This window comes from Ranitomeya variabilis, chromosome 8, assembly GCF_051348905.1.
Source record: "Ranitomeya variabilis isolate aRanVar5 chromosome 8, aRanVar5.hap1, whole genome shotgun sequence".
NCBI classification, from domain to species: domain Eukaryota; kingdom Metazoa; phylum Chordata; class Amphibia; order Anura; family Dendrobatidae; genus Ranitomeya; species Ranitomeya variabilis.
Genome location: NC_135239.1, coordinates 197,764,212 through 197,780,864, shown reverse-complemented (window position 1 = coordinate 197,780,864; position 16,653 = coordinate 197,764,212). Strand labels below are relative to the sequence as shown.

Genomic DNA, 16,653 nt, shown 5'->3' with positions numbered 1-16,653 from the left:
CACCCACAACAATATCGCAGCCTACTTACAGTACTCAGTTGAAAGATCAATTATTCTAGATTTGGTCTTCTAGTTTTACTTTTAAAAAGATAGCACCATTTAAATACAAAAAATAAAAAAATAAAGCATGTAAACAAATTAAAACCCACCATACCATGTGCTTTGTCCAAAAACTGAGAAACTAAAATAATAAAAAAAAATAAAATTAAAATAAGTAGATTTAGTAATCTATACAAAGGTAAAACCAAGAAATACTGAAAAGCATTAAAAAAAACAGCCAAAATCATCATCAAGCATTAAAAGTACATAGCGCATGAATTACAGCCTCGAGGATGATGAAGAGTATTGCGTACTCAGGAAGCTGTCCATGCAGGGAAGAAAAAAATAAATAAATAAATGAAAGGTTGAACTGAGAAGGATTTATCTCTAGTGTTTATTTATTCTAGAATTATAAATAAATCAGAAGGGGTTAAAAAAGGGGAAGAAAGACACAAAGCCTAGTGATATTGCCTCAGATATTACCCGTATTAAGTCTTCAAACTTTAAAGAGATGCAGTACCACTTCGACATATTGTGCCGCGGTGTAGCGATGAAGGCACTCCAACATGTAACATCCTCTGCATCATATAGAAGAAAAATTAAAAAGGAAAAATAAATAAATGTATGCATGTATGTATGTATGTATGTATGTATGTATGTATGTATGTATGTATGTATGTATGTATATCATTAAATATAATGCAGAAGACCATTCTTACTGAGCTCTTTCCATAGCAAACCTGCACACAAAAAAAAAAAAAAAAAAAAAAACAGAAAAAAATATTTACAGCGTAAAGAAGCTGGAAACTAGAAATTCTAATAGTTAATAAAAACTCGAAAACGTACAGAATAAACAACAAAATGTCCTTAATTAGAACACAAGAAAAAAAAAAATAATAATAATATAGGATAAAAGTCAAGTGGAACTGTCCCCATAAAAAGCTCCGGTATCAAAAAGGCACCTAACCACCTCAAGTGCCCGCATTCTCCACCAATTTTTTTTTTTTTTTTTGTTGTAGGTTTGCTCACACTCGTGCATAGATATCTTGGTTCGTCTAAAGCAATCAATAAATTACTTTAAAAACAATTCCTACCTACAAAATACGACGACAGAATGATATGGTCACATGTACGCCATGAAAACAATGCTGATAATTGCACTTTGTAAACTCAGGTTTTCACTGAAATACAGTGGTGAGAAAAAAAAAAAACAAAACAAAAAAAAAAAAAACACAAGCTGCATTCCTACAGCAACCTTAAAAGCACCCATCCACAAGTACAGGAAGCGGTCCACACACATTAAATACTGACAAATTTTCTTTAAAAACAAAAACTGAAAGAGGTCTTTCTTCCCGTTGGTAGCCAAAATAAAAGCTGCCTAAAAAAAAAAAAAAAAAAAAAGTCTACAAAACTTTCTGAAGACACTGGGGATAGAGTTTAGCAACTGCACATTCAAAGTGACGGCCGAGGTCCCACAGCCTCTCTGGACTCTCGTACACTTTTTTCCAACTGTCTGACGCCTCGTCGTATTGATACAGGGAATTTTTTCGACTGGTTCGGAACACGAACTCTTCCACACTGACTTGAGTGGCGCGGACGAACAGGTGGAGTTTACCCTTCAAGACCAAAAGTTTGATGTACGGATTCGAAGACTGTTCACATGGAAGATCCTTTTTTATAGTCCAACTGTTCTGTTCGATGTCGTAAGCCTCCACGGTGAGCACGCGATGGTTGCTTCGGATGCCAGCTACATAGTAGATGGAATCTTTGTATACAGCCGCCATCCCCTGGACTCGAGGAACCGTCATGGGAGTCAGGTAGCACCAGTAATCTTTGGGAGGATCGTAGCACAAAAACACGTCTCCTACGTTGAAAGAAAGGGAAGAAGAAGAAGAGCTAAGGATGAACGCAATTAGTGTTGTAACTTCCACGTTAGAACTCATTCATACATAGATTTTTTCATCAGTGATTTTTTTTTTTTTTTTTTGCTTTGCACACAAAAAGGTATATATTTTAGATAATATATACCCATCTATCTCTCCAGTCGCCATTTCCAAGATCCATAAGGCTTTACTTCTTTGGGGATATGGGACCGTTATGCGACTTATTTTTACGGATATCATTTTGTAGTAGATACGATGTTTTAATCGCCTCTTGTTGTAATGAAGCGGCGGACGGGGAAAAAAAAAAAACAAAAAAGAAAAAAAAAAAAAACACGTAATTCTGGAGTTTCGATTTTTTTTCTCATTACACAGTTTACCGGTTGGATTAATTTATTTTATATTTTGATAGATCGAACTGTTACGACAGCAACGATACCAAATGTGTTTTTATTTTTAATAAGTTAAAGGAGGAATGGGGTGTAATTGGAACTTATTTTTCATATCCCCCCCACTGTATTCAAAAGTTCCCTTAGGGGACTTGAATTGAAGCTGCGATCATCTGAATGCTTGTACTACACATGTGTATAGAGAAAAATCAATGTCCTATGAATGATAGCTAAACACTAGCTATCACAGGAGAGTTATAATGACGGGCATATTCCAGCAGATCCCTGACAGTCAAGAAAACCCATCAGCACCCCGTGATCACTTGATGGGCGGTGGGGAATGACGCACTACCGGTGTGCGTTAAGTGCTGCAGTCAAAGATGGACAGTGGGATTTAACAGGTTAACAGCCGCAGGCAAAGCTCCGCTCCACCACTAGCCGTTAGATGCACTTGATGACTAATTAAATAAGGCATCATGTGCAGGGAAAGATGCGGGCTCGGAGTGCGAGCCTGCATCAAAGGCAGGGAGCCGGCATATGACGCTCCAGTATGTCATGTCGGTTAAATGATTACCATAGGGCTTTACTCCGATCCCGGCCATTGTATAAAGGGCATCAGTTTTACCTTACTGCTGCTAAACCTGCACCAGCAGAGAGAGGGGGTAAAAGTACACTCAGATACAGACACTGTGTGCAAGTGGTTGAAGTGTGGGATGCATGTTTTACGCACAGAATTGTTACTTCACCAGGCTGATTTCTTAATAGGCCAACATTTTGACAGCCATCCATAAGCTCAGCAATCGCCCTCCCCACCCCCTTATAAACTTTGTATCGCCATATCTTACCCTGTAGGATGTATATCTTGTCCTCATACTCCACAGCGCTATGAAACTCCATTGCGACAGGCATCAAACTCACAGCCGTCCAACAGTTGTCTCTGACATCGTAGCACTCAACGGACTTTAGCGGGTTGCGGCCATCCCCTTCGTAAACGCGACCCCCTATTGCGTATTGCTTACCACAGCAATGAACCAGTTTGCAACCTATTCGTGCCCGCAGTAGCGGTGCCTTGGCCAGCCACCTATTGTTCGAATGGTCATATAACCAGAAATCGCTTTCGGCTCTATGGTCTATGCAGACGTCGTTGTTACTTGGTTTATAGCCCCCCGCGATGTAAAGTTCGTTATCTGGCGTCACAAGGATCCCGACTTCTCGCAAGTCTCCGGGGGGTTTGCATAGTTTATAGACTTTCCCTGTGAGCGTGTCCAGACAAGGCACAGTTTGCTTCTTCCCTGAGTGTTTGCTGGCGGCTTCGAAGCAGATAACCATTTCCGAAGCGGTCATGCCGAGACGCCGATTACAGCAATTGGCACTAATCTTTCCCTTTTCTATATGGTTTTTAGGCATTGCCTGTGCAAACATTGGAGGGATATTTTCCACAAATTGTTCTTCCATAAGAGGCATACGGACACATTTGGCAAATATCTCTGGAAGATGCGTTTCTCTCTCGGCCTGGTCGTGCTCGAACCAACTGATGATGCTGTCGTACACATGTTCCTCCTTGTCCACGTCCAGGTCGTCGCTGTCCAGTATACCGATGAGCTGATCTTTCCTCAGATGCAGAAACTCCTGCTCTTTGGTGACGTACAGAAACTTTTTACGGATGTAATCTTGAGACTTGTCCTTAAGTTCCTGGTGACCGTAGTGATCGGCAAAAATAAATACACCTATACAGTTCTGGGGGTCCAAGCGGCTGACTATGTATTGAGCGCACTGGTCCTGGAGGGAAGGGATCTGGAAGATGCTCGCAGCGGTGAACAGAGCCTGGACGTTGGCCTCGGTCAGCTGGACTCGGGAGGTGTATGCATAGTTCAGGACGAGCTGCATTGAATCCGCTTCGATTCCCACCAACCGGACCTCCTTCTGTGTGCTCTCAGTAAGGCCGCTAGTGAACATGGATCTGTGGAGGGAAGAGAAGAGCGGAAAAATTAATTAAAAAAAAAAAAAAAAAAACCTACACTGATTCAAGGTGAGAAGTATGAAGACTATTGGCCATGCACTAAAAATGATGGAGAATTGTAGTGGTGAAGCATTTAATGTCGTGGCAGTCAGTGTGGGGCAGAGCTCAGTGTGATTACAAACACCTCTGAGTTTTGTCTCCTGGCAGTCAGTGTGGTGTAGAGCCAAGTATGATTACAAACACATCCAGGTTTCCTCTCATGGCAGTCAGTGTGAATAGAGGGGAAAAGCTGACAGTGTTGTGAAGAGAGAGCTGCAGAGGATTTTAAAATAACCACACTCAGCTAAGCTATACTCCTCACTCACTGCCAATAGATTAAAGCTGAAAGGGTAATCACAAGTAGCTGCAGAGATCAGGGCTTTGCATCTCCCTGGAAAAAGCATGTTCTTCTGACTTTCCAGGGACATGTATCCTCATGCTTAGGCCGGGATCACACATACGCGAGATACGGTCAAGACTCGCAGGTGAAAACCCAGCAATGGCGCCGGCACTCCGGAGCGAAGCGTGCAGCCGCACAGAAATACATGGAGCTGCACGCTCCGCTCCGGAGTGCCGGTGCCAGAGCTGGGTTTTCACCTGCGAGACTCGGCCGTATCTCGCGTATGTGTGATCCCGGCCTTATGTTTAGACTGCTTCATATACTGGCAAAAGTACATGCGACCCAGAGAGAAGACTCTGACAACGCCCCGCTGTTGGGATTATAAATTATAATCTACTCCCCATAACAAAAAAAAAAAAAAACACTAAAAGACGTTTTATTCATCTCTGCAGCCACGATTCCATGATATGGCCGATTTAGAGAGCTAAAAGTAGTGAAAGATCCTCTAAGTGAGACCACGGTTACAGACTACAAACCATCCGTGTGATTCTGCAGGCGTGTTACTCCTACTATAGGCTGAAGGATCCTCATTTCTAGAAGAGGACGTTGGGCATTTAACCCCTTCACCCCCAAGGGTGGTTTGCACGTTAATGACCGGGCCAATTTTTACAATTCTGACCACTGTCCCTTTATGAGGCTATAACTCTGGAACGCTTTGACGGATCTTGGCGATTCTGACATTGTTTTCTCGTGACATATTGTACTTCATGTTAGTGGTAAAATTTATTCGATATAACTTGCGTTTATTTGTGAAAAAAATGGAAATTTGGCGAAAATTTTGAAAATTTTGCAATTTTCCAACTTTGAATTTTTATGCCCTTAAATCACAGACATATGTCACGCAAAATACTTAATAAGTAACATTTCCCACATGTCTACTTTACATCAGTACAATTTTGGAACCAAAATTTTTTTTTGTGACGGAGTTATAAGGGTTAAAAGTTGACCAGCAATTTCTCATTTTTACAACACCATTTTTTTTTAGGGACCACATCTCATTTGAAGTCATTTTGAGGGGTCTATATGACAGAAAATACCCAAGTGTGACACCATTCTAAAAACTGCACCCCTCAAGGTGCTCAAAACCACATTCAAGAAGTTTATTAACCCTTCAGGTGTTTCACAGGAATTTTTGGAATGTTTAAATAAAAATGAACATTTAACTTTTTTTCACACAAAATTTATTTCAGCTCCAATTTGTTTTATTTTACCAAGGGTAACAGGAGAAAATGGACCCCCAAAGTTGTTGTACAATTTGTCCTGAGTACGCTGATACCCCATATGTGGGGGTAAACCACTGTTTGGGCGTATGGCAGAGCTCGGAAGGAAAGGAGCGCCATTTGACTTTTCAATGCAAAATTGACTGGAATTGAGATGGGACGCCATGTTGCGTTTGGAGAGCCCCTGATGTGCCTAAACACTGAAACCCCCTACAAGTGACACCATTTTGGAAAGTAGACCCCCTAAGGAACTTATCTTGATGTGTGGTGAGCACTTTGACCCACCAAGTGCTTCACAGAAGTTTATAATGCAGCGCCGTAAAAATAAAAAATCATATTGTTTCACAAAAATGATCTTTTCGCCCCCAATTTTTTATTTTCCCAAGGGTAAGAGAAGAAATTGGACCCCAAAAAATGTTGTGCAATTTGTCCTGAGTACGATGATACCCCATATGTGGGTGTAAACCATTGTTTGGGCGCATGGCAGAGCTTGGAAGGGAAGGAGCGCCATTTGACTTTTCAATGCAAAATTGACTGGAATTGAGATGGGACGCCATGTTGCGTTTGGAGAGCCCCTGATGTGCCTAAACATTGAAACTCCCTACAAGTGACACCATTTTGGAAAGTAGACCCCCTAAGGAACTTATCTAGATGTGTGGTGAGCACTTTGACCCACCAAGTGCTTCACAGAAGTTTATAATGCAGAGCCGTAAAAATAAAATATCATATTTTTTCACAAAAATGATCTTTTCGCCCCCAATTTTTTATTTTCCCAAGGGTAAGAGAAGAAATTGGACCCCAAAAAATGTTGGCCAATTTGTCCTGAGTACGATGATACCCCATATGTGGGTGTAAACCATTGTTTGGGCGCATGGCAGAGCTTGGAAGGGAAGGAGCGCCATTTGACTTTTCAATGCAAAATTGACTGGAATTGAGATGGGACGCCATGTTGCGTTTGGAGAGCCCCTGATGTGCCTAAACATTGAAACTCCCTACAAGTGACACCATTTTGGAAAGTAGACCCCCTAAGGAACTTATCTAGATGTGTGGTGAGCACTTTGACCCACCAAGTGCTTCACAGAAGTTTATAATGCAGAGCCGTAAAAATAAAAAATCATATTTTTTCACAAAAATGATCTTTTCGCCCCCAATTTTTTATTTTCCCAAGGGTAAGAGAAGAAATTGGACCCCAAAAAATGTTGGCCAATTTGTCCTGAGTACGATGATACCCCATATGTGGGTGTAAACCATTGTTTGGGCGCATGGCAGAGCTTGGAAGGGAAGGAGCGCCATTTGACTTTTCAATGCAAAATTGACTGGAATTGAGATGGGACGCCATGTTGCGTTTGGAGAGCCCCTGATGTGCCTAAACATTGAAACTCCCTACAAGTGACACCATTTTGGAAAGTAGACCCCCTAAGGAACTTATCTAGATGTGTGGTGAGCACTTTGACCCACCAAGTGCTTCACAGAAGTTTATAATGCAGAGCCGTAAAAATAAAAAATCATATTTTTTCACAAAAATGATCTTTTCGCCCCCAATTTTTTATTTTCCCAAGGGTAAGAGAAGAAATTGGACCCCAAAAAATGTTGGCCAATTTGTCCTGAGTACGATGATACCCCATATGTGGGTGTAAACCATTGTTTGGGCGCATGGCAGAGCTTGGAAGGGAAGGAGCGCCATTTGACTTTTCAATGCAAAATTGACTGGAATTGAGATGGGACGCCATGTTGCGTTTGGAGAGCCCCTGATGTGCCTAAACATTGAAACTCCCTACAAGTGACACCATTTTGGAAAGTAGACCCCCTAAGGATCTTATCTAGATGTGTTTTGAGAGCTTTGAACCCCCAAGTGTTTCACTACAGATTATAACGCAGAGCCGTGAAAATAATTTTTATTTTTTTTCTCAAAAATGATTTTTTAGCACCCAGCTTTGTATTTTTACAAGGGTAACAGAAAAAATTGGACCCCAAAATTTGTTTTTCAATTTGTCCTGAGTACGCTGATACCCCATATGTGGGGGGGAACCACTGTTTGGGCGCATTACAGAGCTCGGAAGGGAAGGAGCGCCATTTGGAATGCAGACTTAAATGGATTGGTCAGCAGCTGTCACGTTGCATTTGCAGAGCCCCTGATGTACCCAAACAGTACAAACCCCCCACAAGTGACCCCATATTGGAAACTAGACCTCCCAAGGAACTTATCTAGATGTGTTTTGAGAACTTTGAACCCCCAAGTGTTTCACTAAAGTTTATAGCGCAAAGCCGTGAAAATAAAAATTCTTTTTTTTTTTCACAAAAATGATTTTTTAGCCCCCAGTTTTGTATTTTTACAAGGGTAACAGGATAAATTAGACCCCAAAAGTTGTTGTCCAATTTGTCCTGAGTACGCTGATACCCCATATGTGGGGGGGAACCACTGTTTGGGTGCATGACAGAGCTCGGAAGGGAAGGAGCGCCATTTGGAATGCAGCCTTAAATGGATTGGTCTGCAGGCGTCACGTTGCATTTGCAGAGCCCCTGATGTACCCAAACAGTACAAACCCCCCACAAGTGACCCCATATTGGAAACTAGACCTCCCAAGGAACTTATCTAGATGTGTTGTGAGAACTTTGAACCCCCAAGTGTTTCACTACAGTTTATAACGCAGAGCCGTGAAAATAAAACATCTTTTTTTTCCCACAAAAATGATTTTTAGCCCCCCAAATTTTTATTTTCCTAAGGATAACAAGAGAACTTGGACCCCAGAAGTTGTTGTTCAATTTGTCCCGAGTACGCTGATAACACATATGTTGGGGTAAACCCCTTTTTGGGCGCACGGGAGAGCTCGGAAGGGAAGGAGCACTGTTTTACTTTTTCAACGCAGAATTGGCTGGAATTGAGATTGGACGCCATGTCGCGCTTGGAGAGCCCCTGATGTGCCTGGACAGTGGAAACTCCCCAATTCTACCTGAAACCCTAACCCAAACACACCCCTAACCCTAATCCCAACGGTAACCCTAACCACACCCCTAGCCCTGACACACCCATAATTCTAATCCCAACCCTAATCCAAACGTAAATGTAATCCAAACCCTAACCCTAACTTTACCTCCAACCCTAGCCCTAACCCTAACCCTACCCCTCACCCTAACCCTAAACGTGACTGAAATACGTGTCACTAAAATACGTGTCACTAAAATACGTGGCACTGAAATACGTGGCACTGAAATACGTGGCACTGAAATACGTGGCACTGAAATACGTGGCACTGAAATACGTGATACGTGGCACTGAAACACGTGGCACTGAAATACGTGATACGTGGCACTGAAATACGTGGCACTGAAATACGTGGCACTTAAATACGTGGCACTGAAATATGTGATACGTGGCACTTAAATACGTGGCACTGAAACACGTGGCACTGAAACACGTGGCACTGAAACACGTGGCACTGAAATACGTGGCACTGAAATACGTGGCCCTGAAATACGTGGCACTGAAATACGTGGCACTGAAATATGTGGCACTGAAATACGTGGCACTGAAATACGTGGCACTGAAACACGTGGCACTGAAATACGTGATACGTGGCACTGAAATATGTGGCACTGAAATACGTGGCACTGAAATATGTGATACATGGCACTGAAATACGTGGCACTGAAATACGTGGCACTGAAATACGTGGCACTGAAATACGTGGCACTGAAATACGTGGCACTTAAATACGTGGCACTTAAATACGTGGCACTTAAATACGTGGCACTGAAATATGTGATACGTGGCACTGAAACACGTGGCACTGAAACACGTGGCACTGAAATACGTGGCACTGAAATACGTGGCACTGAAATACGTGGCACTGAAATACGTGGCACTGAAATACGTGGTACTAAAATATGTGGCACTGAAATACGTGATACGTGGCACTGAAATACGTGGCACTGAAACACGTGGCACTGAAATACGTGATACGTGGCACAGAAATACGTGGCACTGAAATACGTGGCACTGAAATACGTGGCACTGAAATACGTGGCACTATGACTGTCAGAAAATGTTCATTAAACGGTTAGGGGTGAGGTTAGGGGTAGAGTTAGGGTTAGGGTTTGGATCCCTTTATCACCTTGATGGTGGTGGGTGGCTTTTCAGTGTGTTTTCTGTTTTTTTTCGATAAAAATGCATGCGTTTTTAACGCAAACAAACGCATGTGCTTAAAAACGCAAGAAAATACTGCAGGTTGTATTTCTGAAAATGAACGCATGCAGAAAAAAACCGCATGCGTTTGAAAACGCGACCAAACGCGTACAAAAAAACCGCATGCGTTTTCAATGTCAAATATAGGGAAAAAACGCATGCGTTTTTTTGTGCAAAAAACGCTGCAGACAAAAACGCAAGTGTGAAACCAGCGACGCTTTTTATAGCAAAAAAGTTTTTGCGTCTCCACATTTTGAGACCTATAATTTTTCCACATTTTGCTCCACAGAGTCATGTGAGGTCTTGTTTTTTGCGGGACGAGTTGACGTTTTTATTGGTAACATTTTCGGACACGTGACCATTTTTGATCGCTTTTTATTCCGATTTTTGTGAGGCAGAATGACCAAAAACCTGCTATTCATGAATTTCTTTTGGGAGAGGCGTTTATACCGTTCCGCGTTTGGTAAAATTGATAAAGCAGTTTTATTCGTCGGGTCAGTACGATTACAGCGATATCTCATTTATATCATTTTTTTATGTTTTGGCGCTTTTATACGATAAAAACTAAAATATAGAAAAAATAATTATTTTGGTATCGCTTTATTCTCAGGACTATAACTTTTTTATTTTTTTGCTGATGATGCTGTATGGCGGCTTTTTTTTTGCGGGACAAGATGACGTTTTCAGCGGTACCATGGTTATTTATATGCGTCTTTTTGATCGTGTGTTATTCCACTTTTTGTTCGGCGGTATGGTAATAAAGCGTTGTTTTTTGCCTCGTTTTTTTTTTTTTTTTCTTACGGTGTTTACTGAAGGGGTTAACTAGTGGGGCAGTTTTATAGGTTGGGTCGTTACGGACGCGGCGATACTAAATATGTGTACTTTTATTGTTTTGTTTTTTTTATTTAGATAAAGAAATGTATTTATGGGAATAATATATTTTTTTTATTATTATTTATTTAGGAATTTTTTTTTTATTTTTTTTTACACATGTGGAAAAATTTTTTTTTAACTTTTTTACTTTGTCCCAGGGGGGGACATCACAGATCATTGATCTGGCAGTGTGCACAGCACTCTGCCAGATCGACGATCTGCTGTGCAGGGCTGCAGGCTTTCCAAGTGTCTGCTCTGAGCAGACACTCGGTAAGCCACCTCCCTCCCTGCAGGACCCGGATGCCGCGGCCATCTTGGATCCGGGACCTGCGGCGAGGAGGGAGGTAGGAGACCCTCAGAGCAACGCGATCACATCGCGTTGCTCCGGGGGTCTCAGGGAAGCCCGCAGGGAGCCCCCTCCCTGCGCGATGCTTCCCTATACCGCCGGTACACTGCGATCATGTTTGATCGCGGTGTGCCGGGGGTTAATGTGCCGGGGGCGGTCCGTGACCGCTCCTGGCACATAGTGCCGGATGTCAGCTGCGATATGCAGCTGACACCCGGCCGCGATCGGCCGCGCTCCCCCCGTGAGCGCCGCTGATCGATGATGACGTACTATCCCGTCGGCGGTCATACGGGCCCACCCCACCTCGACGGGATAGTACGTCAAATGTCGGGAAGGGGTTAAGCATTTGTGGTGCATTGTCAGCCATTACTGTCTGGACAACTTCCGGTCAGGAGCCACAACTCTCAGTCCACATTAATGCTTCCACTAAAATGGCCCCAGATTGCTTTACCTGAAGTACGGACTGATTGCTGCAAGAACGATCCGGTGGCAAAAAAAATGTTTCCCGTGATCCACTTCTACGTCGATATCGGTCAGCTGGCCTTCGTCGTACATTGCTTTAAGCTGCTGGAGAAGGCTGCAGGCGTGGTAAGGGTCCATCCCGCCACTGATTGGACTGGGCGAAGGGACTCCATTCTGTGTTTGTAAAAACTTGGCTACTTCTGTAAAAATAATAAATAAAATATATTATAATAATACAGATTTGGTTGTCAGGAACAGGATGGACCTCTCCACATGGGGTAGGACCTTTCCTTTGTTCCATTCCCCTCTTATACTCTGAATGACTTTCTCAACTATCGAAGGTAAAAAAAAACAAAAAAACCACAACCCTTTATTCTTTGCTAACAACGTACTGTGTGCGACTCATGGGGAAGCTAAAGCAAACCACATACATTAGATGAATGTCAGCTGAACCCACCAAATCCAGTAGGATTGGCCAACCGGCTGATAGTCCCGAATATCCTCCGAATGCAGATGTCAGGAAACAGAAGGGTCAGGCATGCTGAAATTTAACATGCTCAACCATTTCTTCTGATGGAAGATAAAAGAGGCATCTGGTTGCAACTCACTATTAAGAACCCCCACATGGTCAGGAGGAATAGTCATCGGTTTAAGGCCTTGTTCACACGATCCTTTTTTCCCTGCGGATTTTTCAGGTCCTGATTTGTGAAAACCGCAGTGCAAAACCTGCGGTGGTTTTCACTGCGGTTTTCAGTCCTTTTTCTTCTGCGGATTCCACTGCGGGTTTCCAGCTGCTTTTTCCTATTGGTGCAGGTGGAAAACAGCAGCGGAATCCGCAGAAAGAATTGACATGGTACTTCTTTTATTTCCCCGCAGAAAATCAGCGCGGATTTTCCAGCGGAAAAAAGGAACGTGGGAACAGCGGGTTTTTTTTTTCCATTGGGTAACATTGTACTGTACACTGCATGGAAAAAGGATGCGGATCCGCAGCTGCAAATCCGCTGCGGATCCGCAGCAAAAACCGCATCGTGTGAACAGAGCCTAAAAGGGAGCCCAGGGCTTATATACTGATGGTAAAGTTATCAATATCAGATCGGGGAAAGAGGGTGACATCCGGCACCCCCACTGCTCAGTAACAGATGCCGTGGGAGCCAGATATAAACAGTGACCAAAGCCAAAACAGCAAAGCTCTCTACACCGTGTAGTGGCCGTTCTCGGTACTGCAGCTCAGTGCCTATTGAAGTGACTGATCAGAGCTGCAGTACCCGAGATCGGCCACTAAACAGTGTATGATGCCATGCAGTCCCAGCTCTGTACACTGAGGACATCCGCCTCTGTGGGACACGATCGGTGGAGGTGCCAAGTGGTAGCTCCCCATCAATCTGTTATTAATGACCCTTTCTAAGAATATGTCCTCAATGTTGTAGTCCAGAAAACTCCATTAACGAGCATTTGGTTGACAACGGTGTAAAGTCTGTAGCCAGCCTTAGAATGGCCGTTTTTTGGCAGCGTCTTGTACCATACCTTCCTGCTGGAAAAATATGAGAGTGTATATTTACAGGGAGATCGGAGGAGTCAAGATCCCCCAAAAAAATACAGGAACAAGGATCACTAAAATGTTACTGGATCTTGATCTGGGGAAGGACATTTTGTTAAGCTAAGCAATAATGCTTTTTTTTTTTTTTTTTATGGGTAGAGGCAGTAGTGATGAGCGAATGTGCTGGGATAAGGTGTTATCTGAGCATGCTCAAGTGCTAATCAAGTGTCTTCGGCGTACTCAAAAACCTGTTTGAGTCCCCACGACTGCATGTCTCACGGCTGTTTGTTAGACAATCCCTACATGTGTTACAGCTGTTTTTTTTGAGTACGCCGAAGACACTCGGTTAGCACCCGAGCATGCTCAGATAACACCCTATCCCAGCACGTTTGCTCATCACTAAAGGGGGCGGGGGGGGGGGGATAAGCCACTGCCAGATACAAAGGTGTCAATTCAACAGGCCTCATTTTATTCTCTGCTGGGGAGAGAGGGTCAGGACCACCCTACGCTCTTGCACCTAAGGGCTTGGATACATTGGGAACACATGGAGGGTGATGCAGGCACCTTCTTGCCCCATTACTGTAGGATAAAGACTAATTACAGAAATCATATCAGGCCGCCATGGACACCCCTCCATCAAAATTTTTGGACACTATATGGTTTCAGGTTGGTCTTTGACATGTATAATGCTATAGTCCCAAGAGTGAACAAAGGACAAGAGGAGGATAGTACACTGCCATACACCACTGGCGCTGCTTATCTCCTCCTCGGGAACGAGATTGCACAGGCCTCATTCCAACATTGTCAATCCTTGACCCCAACTTCAAAAGTCTGGCAGAGTGAATGCCCTGAATATCTGCAGAGCGGTTCAAAAATCAGCTGATGAGATAGATAGATAGATAGATAATCTCAAAGCTTCACCTCCCCGAATTCCAAATCCAAGATGGACATTGCTGCACATGTAAAAATAAAGCTCATTTTGGCTAAAGGGATATATGTCGCGATATACAAACATCACAATTAAAGTCAGACTATCGGCCACCCGCAGTGGTCTATGTAGACGGTCCAACTGCACTTCTTTGAGCGCAGAGCGATCATTAATAGATCCATCTCCACACACAGAATATCACTAGTATCGGCAGCACATCCCCTATTAACCCGGAACAACAAGACGCACCAGAAAGAGAATTAAAAAAATAAATAAAAAAAGGGTTGTCTTAAGTCATTTCTGTAAAAGAGTGCAAATTTACAATTTATTATTAATTTTAATAAGATTCTGATTGTCACAATTTTTAAATTCCAGAATTTACAGCTCATTACCTGGGTTACCGGCCACCTCTGCATTAATCGGGAGGTGGCTGGTCGCCTAGGCAAGGAGCATGTGCTGCTGGTAGACTGTTTTAGAGCTTGCGAGCGCTGCTCTGAATCCTTCGAGCTTTAGTGTCTCCGCGATCCTCCGATGCCAAGAGGTCTTTGCGCATGGCACGGATCAGGGTTGCTGCTGGTCCGAGCTGTCAATCTTCAAGAGCGCACGGCCCCCTGGCAAAGAAGAAGCTGGAAGGTAGAGGAGCGGTGCGCTCTGGAAGGAAGAGCATTAGGTCGCTCCTGTATGTACGGCAATTGGTGGCGTTTAGATAAGACACTTATCATCCTGTCGAAACGACCTTTAAATGGGACGGCGCCTCTTTAATTAAAATGGGTCGCCCGCTACTGGCAATTTTTTTTCTTTTTAAAAGTGCACTTTCGTACCTGCCACTGGCAGTCCTCCTTTTTGCTGACATCTAAAGGCGGGGGATGGGAGGACGTTCCAGCCCAGAAGCCGGCATCAAAACAGAAGATGGCGCCGTCCCGGTACGTGAAATCACAGGGGCCATTAAAGAAAGCGGTTTACAAATAGCAGACAACCCCTTTAAGGGAAAGAAGCAGCCGCCAGAGGCGGAGCCCGTACAGAACCCACCATCAACACAGGCACCCTGAAGCGTTCCCATACGGGGGATCATTAGCCGGCATCGCTCGTGAAGCTTGTCAATAAAGTTTTACGCAATTTTCACAGTTCGAATCTGTTGCCATAGATACAGCACCCTAATACACCTCATATCACCCCAGTCACCTGCACTATTACCTGGGAAGTGACTGTAACCATAAAACATGAGGGGATTGTGTGCAAACAGGCACAGCACAGCCCACCGTGGAATTCCGCCATGTAACCCCTATTTACAGGCGTATCAAGGGGACACGGCCCCCCAAAATCAGAGCCGAAGCCCCCAAATAACCCACCTCCTCCCTGCGCAGCCATTCTCCTCCTCCGGCTCCAGCTTGAGTACAAAACGTCACTTACTTCCTTTAGAAAGCCCGGATGCTCCCCGCCAGCCAATCACAAAGCGCCCCTGTCAGCACCGCCGTCATTCTATTGGCTAGTTTAGCGCCAAGGACGCCGGGAAGTGTAGTTCCTGTCATTAGCAATAGGCGGAGCTAAGGCCCGGTGTTTTTGTGTGACGTGTCAACAGCTGGGAGAGGAATGCCGGGACTTGTAGTTCTACAGGGGAGGAGGAGGGAAAGCGCGGAGGGCGGTAGTTGGATGCGGCTGAGTCAGCTGGACCGGGTGGTGGTGGGATGACAGGTCTCCGCGGGGTGATAATGGTCCCCCTACACTCACCAGTGCAGTCTGTACATTAACCCTTTCCCTCCCTGACCAATATTCAGTTTTTCGCTTTCGTTATTTTTTTTTCTTCCCACTTTATTTTCTGTCATTCACTCGACATGGCCGCCTCACGAAGACTTGTTTTTTTTGTCTTTTTTGGGGGGGTCGAGTTGAACTTTTACCATTGAAAAAAATGGGGGAAAAAAATTCTAAATGGTGAATAAAATGCGATCCCGACATTGCTTCTGGGTTTTGCTTCTAATTTACTCCCTGTGCATTAAAAAATGACCAGAAATCCTGACTGTCTGGGCCGGTACGATGACGGCGATACCAAACTTGGCTAGGTTTTGATTTGCCCATCCATGTGGTTGTTTTTAGAGCGCCGGAATGACGTTTTGAGCGCCATTTATTACATTTGTGACCAAAAAAGGCAATTTTGTTTTTTTTCTTTTCTTTTTTCATTTTTCTGGAAAGGTTAAATAATTTTGTATTTTGATTTATTAGACTTTTATAGACAAGATGATACCAAATAATATTTATTTTTGAGGAAGGCAGGGGGAGATTGTGACTTGTAGATTATTTTTTTTTATTATTTTGCATTTTTTTTATTAGAAGGATGAACTAAGGGATTTGCAGTTCTTCAGTATACTGCTCATTGCCAAGGTGGCCGGTCCAGGCACTAAG

The 16,653-nt window shown here is 43.6% G+C and overlaps 1 protein-coding gene across 2 annotated transcripts; it reads right to left on the bottom strand.

Annotated features, from left to right (window-relative positions):
- Positions 1–419: 419 nt before the first annotated feature.
- Positions 420–15,789, bottom strand: KBTBD8 (kelch repeat and BTB domain containing 8). 2 transcript variants are annotated; one of them, XM_077276011.1, is made up of 4 exons: positions 15,667–15,789; positions 11,781–11,991; positions 3,154–4,268; positions 420–1,903 (listed from the first exon to the last, which is right to left on the bottom strand). In XM_077276011.1, the coding sequence occupies exons 2-4, from the start codon at positions 11,927–11,929 to the stop codon at positions 1,443–1,445; spliced, it is 1,725 nt and encodes a 574-aa protein (XP_077132126.1). In that variant the 5' UTR covers positions 11,930–11,991; positions 15,667–15,789; the 3' UTR covers positions 420–1,442. The 2 variants fall into 2 exon arrangements, with proteins under 2 accessions (XP_077132126.1, XP_077132125.1); XM_077276010.1 differs by having other exon boundaries at positions 15,606–15,684.
- Positions 15,790–16,653: the final 864 nt, after the last annotated feature.